The sequence below is a fragment of the Argopecten irradians genome, chromosome 12, assembly GCF_041381155.1.
Source record: "Argopecten irradians isolate NY chromosome 12, Ai_NY, whole genome shotgun sequence".
In the NCBI taxonomy this organism is placed as follows: Eukaryota; Metazoa; Mollusca; class Bivalvia; order Pectinida; family Pectinidae; genus Argopecten; species Argopecten irradians.
Window position 1 is genome coordinate 36,362,908 of NC_091145.1, and position 18,242 is coordinate 36,381,149.

General features: G+C 39.2%; 1 protein-coding gene across 7 annotated transcripts in view; it reads right to left on the reverse strand.

The window, feature by feature from the left end:
- The window catches only part of LOC138304827 (NLR family CARD domain-containing protein 3-like), a 44,663-nt gene that overhangs the window by 10,022 nt on the left and 16,399 nt on the right, over positions 1 to 18,242 (reverse strand). Inside the window, exon 1 of one of the 7 annotated variants that reach the window (XM_069245147.1) lies at positions 7,991 to 8,457. The exons of 4 other annotated variants lie outside the window; for them this stretch is intronic. In XM_069245147.1, coding sequence (XP_069101248.1) covers positions 7,991 to 8,033 — 43 coding nt within the window. In that variant the 5' untranslated portion in view covers positions 8,034 to 8,457. Of the gene's footprint in view, positions 1 to 360; positions 1,486 to 6,394; positions 6,538 to 7,990; positions 8,458 to 18,242 lie in introns of those variants that run through there. 2 more of the 7 variants (XM_069245148.1, XM_069245142.1) reach the window with 2 other exon arrangements.

The window sequence follows — 18,242 nt, forward strand, 5'->3', positions numbered from 1 at the left end:
GTTTTATTGATCTACACAACACGTATCTATTATTTATCATTATACAGCAGTACATTTAGTACACACTTTAGATATAAAGTATCTCTATAGTTCATCGCATTTACATCCAAACTTTCGCGTATAATAACATTATCCAGCCAAACAATCTGAACATTTCAAGCTGATTACCAATTTTAGGAACCTCTGACACAATATCAAATGTTAAAGAAGAATGGAAATATGTATACACGATTCTTTAGGATTCGTCGACTATCATGTCTCTGAACAGATTACAATTGTGATTCAACTACTAAAACAACGAACTTAACCAAATAATCAATTAAGCATATGTACAATTGTATCATCTAAAAGAAACATCACCTTCATCGTCGCTGCCATCCTCGAATCCCCAGCTGCCGGACCAGGCGGCCTCGTGACGACGACAGTTATATGACGAACCTCCGAACAAACTCCTTTTGACGTTCACAAGGATTGAACACATAATGTATATTACTCAAGTACTGATGACGTCACAAACGATTCTTGCACAATTACTATTGTAAAATGTGACTCATGTTTTTTGAATCTATTTAGAAAAAACTAATATTCAATAACTGGCGTGTCTCTCATCATTTATGCCTAGCCTGCCAGTTTGGAATACTCCGCTATTAAATCGCTCTATCCGGTATGACTAAATCCCCACTTTCCTTATAATTCCCGGACGGCAGATAAACACTAATAACTCCTCAACAGTTTAATATTTTAGTACAAAGCTACAGTGAATCTGGCCAATACATGAGATGTCCTGTGTGTATCATTCATCGATATTCCATCTTGATGATGTAAGTTGATCGGAGCGAGCGGAGACCGTGTCTAACTGACAGTATTGCACCAATAATCCAGTGATTCTCATCTTTACATCAATCCATTAAACGTATGATTATCAAGAAATTGCGTGTCCTTTCAGTCGCCGAGATATTTAGAGTCCAATCTCCACGGACAAAACCTAATTTCTCAACACATAATTGAGCCGGGTTTATGATCGATATAGCCTTGAACTGTTGTGTAAATAGGAAGGTTTCTTACTGAGTTCATATATCCCACTTCTGATGTACAACTACGATGTAGCAATGCCGATAGACAAAATGTGATTACAGTCGATAGGACGGACAAGTTGGCTTAGAATCTCCAACAAACAATCAAGGTTATGGACAACACACAGATTGGTCAAGTTTCTGTGCAAACTTAAGCTGTTGACAGATGGACATAGCCTCTGTACCAAAATGCCTTAGTCAACTTGTTAGTGGACATTTGGACACAGTCCCAAGCATTCCTACTGTCGGCAGCAGGACAGTGGTGAAGATTTGTCCCAGCCTCTGTACCAAACATTCCAGGTTGTTGGCAGCAGCCCTATGTCATCCAACCTTATCAGTTTACATCAGTAAGTGTTGTATATAACTTTCCCAGCCGAGCCGCTCATATCTCTCAGACAAACGTCTTATAATGTGCTTTATCTGCCGCAGGTTTATACTACAGATCCATCTAGTGTATAAAAACGTAACGGCTGATTTCACGTGCTCAGCAAGAAAATGTTGCTAAAGGTAAATCAAACGAGAAAGGCTAAATTTGCGAGGATTCGTATAAACGGAGTTATACAAAGTCTCCACATTAAACCCTAGTTATTACTTGGTTGTTCGACTGCCGTTATAATGAGAAACAGAAATGATGGGTTAACTCACCGTTAACTACTAACAATCTTATCTTACCGCATCAAAAACGGCACGCGCGCGATCAGTTTTTATACCAACTCTGTAATATAGAGATACGCGCATCCTCCGAAATACAATATTACATGGGAATGTGTTTCCGGCGAGTCACATGTTTCACAGTTTTAGATATAGCTCACTTTACTTGCTGCTATTGAAGATGCATTATACAAAAATTTCAAAACTTCGTTAAGATCCAGATTTCGTGTCGCCAATGAATATTCCCTATGGGATTCCAAAAAGTTGTATTTGTGTTGGAGAGATGCTAAATGTATATGCTGCATTAACAGCCCCTCCACAACAAGGAAACAAATCCTTCCATTCAATTATACCTAAACCGTATTTTAATTCGTTTCCATAGATTCTGTTCGGCACTATAGAAGAAAGCAAACTCTGGAATTCCAATAAAACACAATGAATTCCGAGACGAGCGACTCCACAATACACACTCTCTAAGTAAGTCGACATGCGAGAGTAGGGAATGTTTGAAGAGGTTAACAGTGAATTCTGATGAGCAGCCAGAAACAAGGTTTTAACCAGGCACTTAATAGAAGACTGTTGTAGAATGGAGAGCGATAATGAACACTGCCTGCGATGGAATACAGTACACAAATATTTGGTATGCTCATCACAATCCGGCCGCACCAATGTTTTATAGTTTACATTAAATATTCTCCGCCGATCCTGTTCCCCTCGCCCGGGACGTGTAATGAACGTACCTTTACACGTGAAGGTCAATCTTAACGAACTGGTCGTAACACAGTTAGCGTTCCAGAGTGATTGCTGCACGCGCCGGGCCCTCTAAATGTCAACGCTGAAAGTGTCACGGGTCACAGGAAACTGGCTCCATTGGTAATGAAAAGGAAATCGATGTCCTGTGTTGAGATAGGAATCTCTGGTATTTTAACGTCCGATTACATAAGGTATATTACATATAGCTCCATCTATGTCGCCATACACACGGAGGCCATAACACAAGGTTGCAATGCACAATACAAGTCATCCGGCAACGTCAAGGCCAAGACACTTTGTACCAGTAACGCAAATGATGCTACAGAATTACTTCAGGCCGTTTATATAGAATATAAAATAAAATCTGTCGTATGAATGCCCACTTGTTGGAAAGCAACAGAAACCAAAATGTAAAAGATGTTGCTGACAAGTAGTGAAAAACGTTAATGGACAGTGGGGCGGTTCCTGAATGGACTGCGTCCCCAGGAGAGCCACTCGCAGAGTATATCGGTAGTAGTACACGGAACTATGTATACGGATTAGGCTTGTACTTTGGGCGTATTCTTGATTTATAAAGCGATTTATATCGATCTGTTACGTACACCGGCGTTTACATGCATAGTTAAAGGAAAACATGGTTATAGTCAAGGCTGTGAGGCATGGGTAGTTTATAGAGCTTTCCTGCGAAACTGATGATTATCGCAAGATTTTCTGGCTTTGTTTCACAGTTATCATCGCTCGATCAACGATACGACGATTTCACTGCGAACGAGAATCAAAGGCTGACTTTAATTAGAGTGCAGTTTGGTGTTACATATGAAACCCACAGCTTTATTTTACAATCTTTCCCTTTCATCTCGAATCCCTGATCTCATCAATCTGTTGATCAGTTAGATGGGTAAACGTGTTTTTGTAATTAGTTTGATTTTAATAGAAAACCAATCATATGAAAATGGTTCGGGGCTGTTTCTGAGGCTAGAACTAATTGATTACGCTGGTTAGCATAGCTCTAATGTTCACTTAGATCACGTGGCCATGGGGTTTCCAATAGATCACAGGAGATGACATTTAACATGCCTGGTTCACAGGAGAGTACGTCACGAGCACAGAATGCATGTATATATAAACAAACGGCACGTGCGAGTTATTATGACCGTCAAGGACGCACGAGCGTAGAAAGCACGCGCTATGTTATATTCACTGTAAGACAGAAGAAGGGATCTGTTATCTGTCATTCCAGTGCACTTTATAAACAATACATGCCGATGTCAATGTACAGTTGATATATTGATATAGTTTAACCAAAGAAATGTAACCCATAGCCAGACATACTAACATACTGTACACGTGCATATTTGAGTGGTAATCCTACTTTAACACTTTTAACCCCAGTTTTGCGCTAAGATATCATTTTATGTTCTTCGACATAGCAACTAGTGCGACTGTGTGTTTTCATATTTGTTAAAAAGCAATTTTATGATAATATCCTTCGCTAAAAGGAATACGTATATATAGCATAAATTGTAGCAGGAATAAGAGCTTTCCATACGCACCATGCCCGATACTCTGATACATGTATAAGGAACGGGCAGAGCAGAAAATTAATTCTGAGTTATCTCCAACTGATTGTAACCCAAGTTTATCGAAGGTTAGTAGCCGGGATGAGTCACGTGATTACTGCTCTCACGGGAGCTCATGATCAACTTCCGGTTCCTAGTTACATTGCCCCTACAACAAAGGGCGAAACGACTTAAGCTGATCTAGCGTCCTAAATCTAGAGTTAGTCGTCTAAAGTACAGTCCAATGTAACTGGTGTCAGGCGACAGATGGCCACCAATATCCCTCTCATCAAATATGCATCCTGGTTCCAGGGAATGAGAACAGGGACCAATCGCACGCGCTTTATGCGCGTTCTGCTCAACAGGGCGATGCACGTGCTAGCACCACTGATTTCATTATAACGCGAATCGCTCCAAGTGTTTGTCAATCATGGTCACACTTAAGTTCGTTACAGATAATGTTAAAATACTGTTTTACTGCAGCACAAACATTCCTGAGCTGTTGATTCCATGCTGTGAGGTAACTAATCGGCAAGCTGTTGAGATATCCCCTTTGTTCCCATCACCGCGAGGTCGAGACAACCCAATCAAATCATAAGTCAATATCATGGTGTCATTGATTTGTCAAAGCTATATTTTTTAAATGTATGACCTGGAATATTTGACATTATGTTATTAATCAATGAAAGATGTCAAACTATCTGCAAGATTCGTGACTGCAATTGGACAAAAAACAAGCAAGACCAAAGATGTATCCGAGACGTACAAAGTACAGTTAATTTCGTGTTACTGTTTAATAATGATTTAAGCTCATAAAGAATATCAGAATTAAAAACTCGTGTTAACAGACCCATGCGTGTGAATATGACCATGCCACCGGTAGTTATACAAGTCTTATCTATCTTAACACAACTTCTATATAACAAGGCGGGACGCGATAAGGCTTCAACACACACCTGTTGATTCTGACGCTTGTCTAAAGCTTCAACGTCAGCTGATGATGGTCCAAATAAGCAATTGAACCCGACAACAATAACGGAAGGAGCTTGTCCGAAGGAAGCTTCGAAATGCACCTGTCGGTGGAAGGCATTGACCCAAGGCTCAACGACTACCTGTCTGTCATGACTTTGTCAATGACTGTAACAAGTGTCTGTTACGGAAAGCTGTCTGTGTGAGGCTTCAAGAGTTTGTCAAAGAAAACTGTATTTATCAACTGCAGTTTAGACAGTCATGTGTATTAGACTCGGTATATTCTGTATCAAATATCTACAAATTGTATACATGTGTACATAAACAACAGCACTAACATAACATCTATGCCAATTCATGTATATATATCTAGAGTGGTGAGATAGCGAACTAATGGACACTGTATAACGGTAGGATTAGATACTTTATGGTACTGGTCAGTGTGGTCATTAAAGGAAGGTTCCTAATACCTCGGCATGTCACTTATCCCAGAGCTGATAATACACTAGGCGGAATAGATGGTGATGGACACCAACTGGAATTGCTGATAATGGTCACTTTCGGAACCGGCCAAGTGGTCAAGTCCGTCCATAAATCATGGGGAGTTTCGCGACCCCAGTCGAACCGATGTGAGTGTTCCCGTTACCACGATAATTGTGATGGACAGAGACAGTGTATTGACTATTTAAATGGTAAAGTGCCACCCCAACCCCTCTTCTCTCGCATCCGTACAAATTCCACTTTTTGCTTGAATGGCTCGTGGCCATATGCTACACTAGACTAATAGACACGACTATAGTTGAGACAATCCAATCTGTTTGAATTCTCCCACGAAGGTCAAGAGGTCAAGAGACGTTCATTAACGAGAGTAGTGACACGATGTAGAATTGGAGTTTAATCAGGATAAGATTACATTACAATCACCCATACCTAAACACGTGGGTCGTATTCAACACCTAATGACTTTCTCATTCCATTGATAACACTGGAATATCGAGTCTAGTGGTTACTGCATCCCAGCAACGAGATTAACAAATTAATGGAAATACAAACATTATCAAGTGCAGCGTTACTACTTGTTTTCCAGAGAGCAGAATGTCATTGATGGCTTTCACTCCTCGTTTCAGAGCAAGTGCATTAATGCAGAATTTGGGTCGTTTTCCTTGTGGTATTTTATAAGCAAATCAGACAAACATTAACAGAGATTGATGAGTATACGTTTAACAGGAAAAGGGAAGAGGATAAAAACTGATGTCGTAGATTTTTGGAATGACATGACGATCTGTCTATACAGTAATAAGGACAGGAAGCTCTAGTTTACAAAAAGGTGAAAGTCAATAGACATCAAAGAGAAAACGCCAGGTAGGAAAGTGATCTAGGTAATCTTACCTGAACAGGTGTATAGACGTAATATAGAAGCCCCACTCCTATCAATACGTAATTGTGACGTGCATGTAAGGCGAGTATCTATTAGACAGTAATTCGGTATCCCGGAACTAAGCTGGTGTAGGCGTCGCTACAACTCACATTAACCGTGTAGTCTGTGTCGTACGGAATACAATATACTGATATGACGACAGGGAAATTATCATGAATTGAATACTCCGGAACTTTAACAGGAAACATGTTGGCCTGCGATGATTAATTCTCAGTTATCTCTAGGTTGTCTTATACATTCTCAGAATGTTTATATTAAAGTGTAGAATTTATTTTAAGAATTCATATATGTACTTGTGTAGAATATTCCGTTGCTGATTAATGCCCATGATACGAAAATAATTTTAAATCATAATATTAATGGGTTATAAAAATACAAATCGATCTGAATAGATGCCCGCATCACGTGGTGCACATCCACGCGACAGGTCACGTGGTATTAGTATGGACGTGCCGAAACCTGCAATTGATTGGACAAGCAGTGATAACAAATCATCAATAATAGCATGGCTTGGTAAATTGGCCACAAGTCAATCTAGCGATAAAATTGTGATAACAAACATGAAAAAGACGGCTAACCCAATGTATCGTTTGTGTAACATTGGTGTCATTCTGTCGGTCAGTATTGTAGGTAACACAATGTAATGATTAGGTGCGAGACTCTCCATTACCGCGCATTACCATGTTATTGACTTGTAAAACCACGTGCGTGTACACTGCAGGAGAGCAATACACAACATCGACCGCTAGGAACAATAGACTCGTTAGCGAGACCTTGTACTGTGTATTACCACGACATTGATACAGTAATTGTCTCAATACATCCAATCTACTCTAGGTAACTAGACCATCGTGACATCGTTAGGAGACTGGTGAACACAGTAGACCATAGCCATCACCTCAACGACCCGACACAAATTTACATTGAGATTCAAAGCCGGAGCATCTGAAAGTCCATATATCTAGACAATGGCGCTGACCCTAGTTAAGTTCCGTACCAAATAACAGGACAATATCTATGTCTTGTCTCAAAAGCCTTCGCAAATTCGCGAAATACATATCGATAAATATTGTTATGTCCTATAACATTACCAAAACTTAAATATTGATGACCGTTTCGTCCGTACAGCATCAAAAGTCAAAATGTGAAATAACACACTAAAGTGAGATGATTAAATATTACAACATTGAAAGTAGGTCCAGGTTTGGACGATTCGAACTAGTCTATGTCCCAATACCATGACTCTATACTATTCCTTTATTCTCTAGCCGGACGATACTATGCAAAAGGCAACTGGAACGGCCAAGTGAGATTAAGAAATGTTCAAAGTTATCCAAATACGCAGGACTTATACTGAGGACAGTTGAAAATAGGTGCCCTTACTCGCGAAGCAGACTGACTTCGTGGACTATCTATCGTGTCTATAACCAACCACGTGTAACGGATGCACAATTCGGGGCCGCATAGTACAGAATATATATCGATATACAATCTATGTATACCTGTATCTAAAGGAGCACTCCCTGACCCCTATTGGACGAGCTTACCTTTGGGTGACGATTTCTTCATTCTGGGTAGAGAGTGAAACATTTTGGTAGTTTTAGTGACACTTTCTTCCAATGGTTCTTTCCTCACTGAATCACAATATCCTTTTACATTTGATATTTTCCATCAACATGTGTCTACAGAATTATTTTGATGATCGCATTAAGTCACCACGACCCGCCCGTAATGTTCTGACGTATCATCCGTAATAAACCCCCGTAGGAGGCCAAGGAATGAATGGAACCACGACTTCACAATGCTGCACGTGTATGCACAAACCTTTCACGTCGTCAATTACTTAACAGGCGTCAAGGTAACAATTGGCGGGAAAACAATTGATGAAGCCAGCACATTGCAGCATCTGTAGCCAATGTGTTTTGGCGGTGTGTCTGACAGAACCCTGACCGTGTATATAACCCTGTCAAAGTGTTCCCAGGCTCCGGCAGTGACGAAAGCACCCCGGCGTGACTAGGATCGCCCTGTAAAGTGGCTACTCAACCTAAACACGCAGAAGTGTTAGTAGGATTATCACTGATATTTCATAGATTAAAACTCCTGAGTAATTGTATGATCAGATACTAGAAGCATCAGTTATAACTTTTGTCTCCTGCGTGCACACACACCCATAGCTGTGTGGACGTCCCATCAGCATCAAACACCAATGCAACAGGCGCTATTTCATGTTTGTCAATTGTTGATCATGCCCGACTTATCCTGCATTCTAGTGATATTAAATACACACGGATGAACAATTGTCTATCATAAACATACCTCCGTGTACTTGTTCACACGAGTTTTCAAGGTTACTCACCACAGAATTTATAATATCTATGAAGTATATGAACATCAAATGACATACAGGTCTAAAATCACTCGTCAATCTCCTCAATATCGAAGTCTGTATTTAAAGTATCTTCTTCACATATTCCTGACGATGATGGAACCTCATAGTGTCATGGCTATATGATGCAGAGCTTTGTCCTTGGTTTATGGTTGCATGTATACATTATTGTTAAGATGTTGTCCGTAAATACACGTGAAGGTCAAGCCGTCATCACGTAGTATCCAAACAGTTCTTAAAGGTAGCATAGTACGATTATTGGACACATCAAAAATCATAACATACATGTATGGTGTTAATAAAAGTCTTGTAGAAAGAAATCGTTGGCTAGCTCTTGAAATTAGACCAAGTTTCCAATGCAGCCTTTCCCCATAAAACCCCCGATCTTTGGTACCCACAGAACGCCCTGTTGTTGATTAGCATTGTGTTGGTCGTGTCGAAGCCAAAGTTCCCTCACCTGGCAGCCAAATCAAAGCCGCGTCCTATTCAATCTTTGTTTTAATGTTACCACTCGAGTCAAATCTACGGAACATGGAACCGCAACTTTTTATCTTAAGGGTTTAATTACGATTCTAGCACTATCAGCTGTCGGGTTCGGTTAGATACACATCAAGGAGGCGAATCAAAGAGAGTCATAAGGTCTCGTGGCCTTCAGAATCTGTAGTATATATAGGTATAGGGTACTCATGAGTTTGATTCTTGAAATCACAGGAATGTGTACCCTAGGGGACCTTTTGGATGGTTATACGAAAACACCTTTCGCTCTAACGTGGGTGCCCCAGCAAGTGACATATGCAAGTTAATCTAATCGACGTTTAGGTTCATAATAGTTCAAGAATACAGGACATGGGTGTCACAGAAAATGATGTTATACGCTTTCAATGTGATAACTTAACTGTGAAATGATATACTGTAAATGCTCGTTGTTCGAATATAAAAACAACGATCTTTATCAACATGTCATTGTTATTTTTGTTGAGTTCAATGACTACATCCGATTTTTCTTTCCGTGTAAGTAAATGAAAGATCCAAACCACGAAAGAAAGGACCCACGAATATTTATTTTATACAACACATAGAGATAAGCTGTACTACTTAAAACTACAATGTTAAGTTGATGGCCTACAAATGTAGATGGTTGTAAGGTTGTAAACTACCGGAACCGGAAATTGAGCTTTATTATTTGACCTTTATTGAAAACTTTCACTATGTAACTTCTAATCAAAACTGAAATAAATGTCAATGGCACTGGGATACAGATTTAATTGCTTCTTTGTAACTTTTAACTATCTCGGGACGTGTATTAGCGGATTAGGTTTTTAGTATGACTCGAGATTACTCCGGTGATAAGTCCGTAACTCGATGGCCAGGTTACCATTGCGGGAGCATGGTGACGACGTATCTGATCCGAAAGGGAAGGGAGAACATAGGTTATCAGTGATTGGTTGAGACGTGAACTTGTGAAGTGAGTATGTATCAGCTAACGTGTAACTGATACAAAGACATGTAACTGATGCATCGCCCTAAAATACGTACAGATCATTGTGTCCGGGCGTTACACGTGCAGCATGCTAATCAGGATCACACACATACCGCGTGTGACTCATCACCATTCTCACTGTCGATCGGCTTTTATATATTTTTTTTTGCATCACAGATGTGTCTTGTTCACGCTGATGGCCAGGAATTACCACCTGAACCCTTTTCAGGCAGATTTCCCTGCGCCAAGCGTAAATACCAATCTGTGATGTAATTTACTGTAGATGATGGTCCATACTGGGTAATTACCTCACAACATTTACAGGCAGACGATCAGACGATCGTTATACAATATTCCGAGTCTACTTACGGACAATCAGCGATTTAATGTGTAGCGATATTTACCAGTGACAACTTACGTCTCGTTAGACTCGCTGTACATTGCCATGCTTCCCTGTACAGAGTAAAATGTAACGGTACTCAGAAACAGTCTAGGCAAATTTCCATTGCTGGTAAAGCTATTGAATCAAGTTTTTTTAATCAAAAGAAAATATTATTTTGCCATTCATCTTCTATAGTGGCTTAACATACTTAACGCGACGTTTGGTCATCTGCATAACTATTCAAAGTCGATAAGACATTTCTTAAACTCGTGCAAGTTTCAATATACCGTGCTCAATCAAGCGGATTTATAACTCGTTGCCAGTGGTGAAATGTTGGGAAATATTCCTACAAAGTCCCCAGATGCTGATTAAATATGCAATAAAGCGAGTAATTTTTATCCTCCAACAAAGCGTTAAGAGCTGTAACAGAACTTGAGCATGCGTCATTACGTAACTATAGAATATGGTGTCTTATAACAAGTGTCAGAGAGGAGAGACAGGTGTGAATCACCAACTTCTTGGTCTACCTAGGCGACTTCACAGGGACACGGGAAGTCGGATAGGCTGACATGTTGTAGAAATGCTGCATTGTAATGGACGTTTGGTATCCCTATTTCGTTTAGCAGCTACAGCAAATGTGACACGTACAAATGTAATGATTTAGCAAATTATTGCTCTAATAAAAGAGCAGCCACCTAAATTACCTTGTTAACAAATGATAATAATCATTAACATACATACCTATATCTGAATGACCCTGTGATACTGGTCACGCTTGGTAGGATAAATTAGTAAGGATATCAACCAACCAGATCATCGGTAAGTCTGTACGACGAAAGAGCTGACACTTCCGGTTTTCCGTGTAATGGCGATCACGGCATGGCTGACACCTCACGAATCAGTCACACAAGTGCCTGTCTCCCCAGACGGCGAGGAATTAGTGAGGATAAATGATCAATTCGAAGTATAAAACAGATCCCTTCAAGACACGATGTGTCACACAACATGGCGTTCCGTGTCTGATTAGCCAGTCGCACCATCAGCCGGCGTTACAGGGACCCGCCCCTGGACCACCATCGGAGCTGCGTGAAATCTGTCGGCACAACAAGTACCCATAAATCTAGCCATTTTGGGTCACAGACACGGCCACTTAACACCCATTGTCATGAAACAATAGACAGACCAGATTTAACAGACTTCCGCTCACTGGTGATAAGGCACAGAATCGGCCAGAATATACAATGGTAATGTTTATTGTTCACGTCATTCAAACACGTGCACAAGAGGCACATACATGTGCAAGACATGGTTATTTGATTAAAGAAATACACGTGCAAGTCAAGAATACGCCACCAGAAAGGGTATTGCGTTTATCGGGAGTTAAATCCTGGTCTCCTATATTTTATGACTATATGATATTCGCTCCTCAGCTGAGGTATGAATCAGTAAATCTGTACAATATCTTTGAATAGCCTCTCTGTGCCACATTGAAAGAAAACCTTCCATTTTATAGGTCGATGTTGTTCTCTTGTTTCAAAATGACAGATTCCTTAACGAGAGTGATAAGCCATGTTTACTGATGGACAAAAGGGTGTGAGTGTTAGTAATATCTCCATCAGCGATGGATGGATTCAAGACACATTACTTAAGCCATCATTGAGATATATGGGTCTTATCTGTCAGGAATGGACAGATAAAATATAGTATCATATGGGCAAATGCACCAAACGGCAAAACTTTTGAAAGGACTAGCAATGGTCACTGAGCAACACTTAGTAATGACGTTGGGTTGGCCATGCTATCACAGAGAGGCAAAGACTGTCAACAATGACGTCAGGATGGACTAGAAGTATGCATCACCAGGCTCCAGCATCATGAAGCAATCTTAGACCTAGCCATGCAGAAATGACGAAACTTTTTGTAACATCATCTTTGATTTGCTAAGTCTAAACTTAAGACAGTTTTGGATTTTTCGTGATCCTGAGACCTACAGTGACGTGAAAATGCACAAGCAAAGATGCATGTGAAAATCAAAGCTGTCGAAATGAGACCAGAATGGACTATAGTATAGTAAGAAGGATGCTATACGCGAACTGGGGAAGCCTTAGGTACTGTGATCATATAACAGGATACAGAGGTCCGAAATAACTTATAGCAATGGTCATAGTGATGGTGCCGGGGTTAAATTAGGGGATATAGGGGCCATAGAATTGACGAACGGGTTAGAAAAACAAGCAAACCAAGATGGGTTTTTATAATAACGCAGTACAATATCGTCTTTGTATTTCATCTACAAATCTTGCATATATCGATTTCTGGTCATCTTGACCACAACCTCGCCGATAAAAATTGGCTTCAGTGATATCGCTGAGCTAATCATTGCTCTCTCTCTCTCTATAATACATGATATGATATATATAGTTGTGCTATTAAGGGAAGGTGGGTTGGTGTAATGGGGAGGGTAGGAATTGGAGGTGTTTATTAGTATTATGGTTTAAGACTCTGTTTATACTAGTGAATTTTTGAAGCCGCCATTTTCCTGACAAGGTCAAAAAGGACTGTGTATGCTTTTATAAAGTCGAATCCGTTTAAACCAGCGCTCCAACTACACGATATAAACACTAATAAACATAATGTCATGGTTATTTGGTGACAGAAATATGTACTGAATCCTGTGAAGTGAACAATGTTTTGCATATTTTGCCAAAATTTACAAATAACACAACAATCTACGTGTCACCAGTAATATGTAATGTTAGGATGGGTGTATAGACACTTTATATTAACTAAGTTATGTTTAATTACACAAAATCAGTGATATATAGGAAAACGGCAAATAAAGTGTTTAAACAGGGTCTTAAATTTATCATATTATGTAATCGTGGTCGTTTTGTGTGTCTCGATAAAGGGGCAGATCGCCTCGAAAATTTGACATTTTTTTTGTCTACACGGTTGGAATTACTTCTTTGTCCCGCACTTCATGATATGTATATTCCCATTGAATTATGGTAAAACATACATTTTGGAATGGATGTGTGTGACGAACGTGCGATGTGTCAGTCATAACATGGCTTTAGTAATTAATAATGTGTTTTAGATATGTATTTTCTTACACGACAATTCGTAACAATGCTCTAATGGTCCTGACAATACATATAGTACACTTAGTCCCCTTGTCACTAATACGTCATAATATTTACAGTAAATATATACTACTCACTACACACACAAACTAACTGAACTGTGTACGAGGTCACTCTACTAGCCGTCATACGGAATCTCACATCACTATTATTACGGGATATTAATCTAAAAACATACGGGTTAATATTTATATTTATAATCACGGCAGTAGCTCATTGATGTAAACAAGGAGCCGAGTTAAAAGGTTCGCAGCGGAATCATCATAAGTAGATTAGACATTCCTTGAGATTTGTATCGGATAATTATCTCCCGGGTCAGCCACACACGAGTAACACCTCGCCACAAACAATCTGCTCGCCACAGATACTACATTGGTCACGGAAATACCAAAACACGATCTACTCTTGTTTCAAGTGGCGCCAACATGTTGAAGTTTTCTTACATGCTGACTAACATTCCTCGTTCTAAGTACACGATTATCTGACACAAAATAACGCGTTTGTTTAATATCAGCCATCATATCTTAATTCTAGCGTCACTCAATTAAATCCCGAATGGTTGTTAATGCTACTCTGGTGACGATCTGTGTTTCGGGGCTCGCCACAAACATCAGCCTTATTATTTATACAATGTTATAGTGTACTCGTACTGAGGATAAGGGAATCAAGTAATGCGCGCCCTTAAGACTGAATCTGTTAATTTGTCCATATACAGAAAGTTTCATTGCTTTCATGAAAAGATGATATTACAAAATAATCTAACAAAATTAACTAAAGTGTCTTGCTGTTTAGAAATTCGTGCTGAATGTATTCGCTTCAAGGTTTCCTCATCAATGTCTGACCTCGCAGAAAACATTGAATACCACGTAATTGCATATTCTATATTGCTTGGTTTTGGTATTGCCGATAATATCATAATAAACCTATGTCCCAAAGTGAGAACACTGTCCCAGAAAAAGCATCAATTTGTTTACGACAAACCCTCAGCAGCTACAATACATTCCAGTGGCACGTGAAGAGACCATTGAAGTGATACATTTACACATAGAGGGGGTCTTCAGCATCACGTTTTAAGTGCAATATCTTCAACAAATGGAAAATTCATGCAGCGGCCAAAGATCTTACTGTCCAGTAATGCTGATCATTCTGAAATGTTCTTGGTATGTTGGGGAAATGTTATGTCACACATATACCAAGTTATTTTGTACGCCAAACGTACTGATAAGAAACGGTCACAAAATAGAAATATTAATCGTCACACATTCGCTGGCCTTACAAAGATATAATGAGATTTGCATAGTACGACTACTAAACACTACCATGTAGGACTAATGCTATTTGACTCGCCAAATTTCCCCCTGGATTGTATATAATACATACCAAGTAGTTCACCAAAGTGACCACGAATCGCCGGAACTGTATCGTCTTGTGACTTCCCCAGTGGCCGGAAACGTGGAGACCAATGTCCAGCAGTCTGAAGAACATACATAGATCAAGATACCGGGATCGATGGTCATAGGGCCTGTTATTAGGGATCAATACACTCCCCTTAGATCAGCAGCGCCATCTTGCGTCCAGCATTGTAACGTCAGTCGGTTCAGTGGTGATAACTCGTGCAGATCTTTTTATCTTTTCAACGATTGCCAATATACTGCATGTAGGGAAATCGATTTGGAGTGGAAGCTTGCCTTGTGGTGTGTCTATAGACGTAAGTGGTCCTACATACACTCCAAACAAACGAAGTTTTATTGTCTACAGTTTCACTATCAGACGAAACATCACTGGTTTTGCTATCTCATGTCGGAATTCACTTCACTCAGCTTTTCTTTTCAACATATTATTGACATTGTATTCAACTGCGAAAACAACTACCGGACCATTTCCAATTCTTAACTCAATTTGTATTTTGTGTTCGAAATCTAAAGGGAAAACGAAAAGCAATAACTTTTCTAAAGTAAAGGAAATTGGTATTGGTTTCGTTGTTTTTGTCGCATATGTTACCATTGTTGCTGCCTTTGCTGTAGCATTTGTAGATGATACTGATGATGAATGGATATTGGTAATGTTTTTGGTGGTGTCGCTGAAAATATTCTTCAGATTGGTAGGTTAGAATGTAAATGGTCTGTCTGTCAAAATGGCGTCCACGCTCTATTCCTCAACGCAAATGACGTTTCAGTGACGTCCCATCCTCTTCCGGTGGAATGTTTGTTAATCAATTTCCCACTTTTTACATTTCCTAAATAATTACCTTATCTCTTTAGTCTCGTCCCTGCAGGCTTATAATGTCGGACATTGACATAGAGATGGGGTCGCACCGCCGTCAAATCGGTGAGTGACCTAGTCTGTCGGCCATTTTAAAGAAGCAGCCTACCAACTGGACCATTGCGACATAACGTCACACACCGACGACCTTTTGGTAAGATAGAGCTATAAGTTACCGAAACACAATACTAGATCAGCTTAACTCCCTCAATGAGGGTATCAAATGTGGCCTATGAGCACGATACAGAACAAAACTTACATGAAAAGCGACTAGTTCAGTAGCCTGTCAAATCTACCTACACACAATCAGACAGCGACAGCTTTCCCGATTTCTCCCGATACAATTGTACCATATTCACCACGTTTATGCATGGCGTATGTGTCTAGTTGTAAAGTGTTAAGAGTTAAAATATAAATAACACATACGTACCTACGAAATTTTTTAATTGTAATTCATATAATGACCAAAGAATTATTCTATTTCGACAGCTAAACTCATTTATTCCACTCTCTGTCAATTTATTACTTTTTGGAAATATGAACACAAGAAAACGAATTAATCTTCATGCACACTCAGCAATATATCAAAGATACTCATAGATTTTAACTTCGTCCTTCTATTATTATCAAATATTTCCATATCTGCTTTACTCCCAACATCTTACTGGTTTTGTATTTACACGTAAATTATATTTGTATAACCCTCCGATACTGACGACAAAAGAGAAACGAATATTCAAAGAAAGCCTAGAGTGACCAGGAGAAAGACAAACCGAAGACAGGATGATATGAACATTGAGAAGTCGAAAGTTAAGAAAAGTGGTTTAGAACTTCTGTCGTCTTTATCGGAGGGGTAGATTTTAGATTTTAAAATAATAGTATATTACGAGTTGAAACTAACACTTTGAGGAGCATACTGGCTATAAAATAGCTCTCTCCCTCCCCCACCTCTCTCTTTCTCGCTCTTCCCTCACTCACTGTCTCAAATACAACTTTATATATTATGTATATCTTTTCTTGTAAATGCCATCTTGTCTATGTAATTTGAACGGTTTTTTAAAATTTTTTTGGGATCGGGCTTTATATAAGTTGTATAACTTGTGCCCAATCCCATTGTACATTTTGCAATAAAATATGTTTAAATCAATACCTACGAAAGGCAACAGATCCTGAACTGTTATGTTTGTCATTGCTAATGACACCGACACTATTACTCCAATAATATTCAGATTAACTTATGGACAGCCATCAGTCGAGAACTTAGGGAATTTGAAGCATGATCATTATAATACAACGCTATTTTCAATAGCATCATCACAAAAAATGCAATTACCAAGTGATGAAATCTTTCCTTGGGTTTCCCCTTGAACACCTTGTGACTAAATGGTGATATTCACAAACTGGAAACAGATGATAGTAATTCGAGATGCACCTTTGGAAGGTCAGTAAAACTAGACACAAAATGAAACTAGGCTTATTTATTTTTACAAATAATTCAACAATTAACTTGGCCACCAGATTATCACAAAAAAAAATCAATAAAATAATTATGTTAACATTGTGTTATATTTCTAATTTCTCCTGAGCTTTTCTCGGATTCTTTGTGGACGTCAGTATGTAATTACCCCGGGGGTATAATAACAATCTATTGCTCCACTACTGCATCCTGGTCTCTTTGTAACCGTACAAAATTACAGATTACAGTATCTTAATAATTCCAAAGGACAAAGGTTCACATGAACACTATCGCTTACATGTCTAGATATCAACAATAGAGGACATGATGGGAAAATTACACCAACACCATACGTGAGGATCATCTACAAAAATGGTCTGGTCCACCGCAAAAACTGTAGATAATAGTTTACCATGACTACATCATAGAATCGCCTCAAGGTTAAACCTTCTACTAAGATCGAACTAGAGAACTGTCATTTGTATTTAAGTCCAATATTGAACCTAGATAAAACACAAGAGAATCGCCAACATGTTCAACAACATTATATATGTACCAAGACAATGAGAGAGCATCGCCATGTCCAGTCATCTCGATTTGTAGATATTGCAATTAAGTACTTGAAAGAATTGCCACCCACATGCCCAAATATACTGTATGAGGAGACAGCACCAACCCCAGAGATTGGAA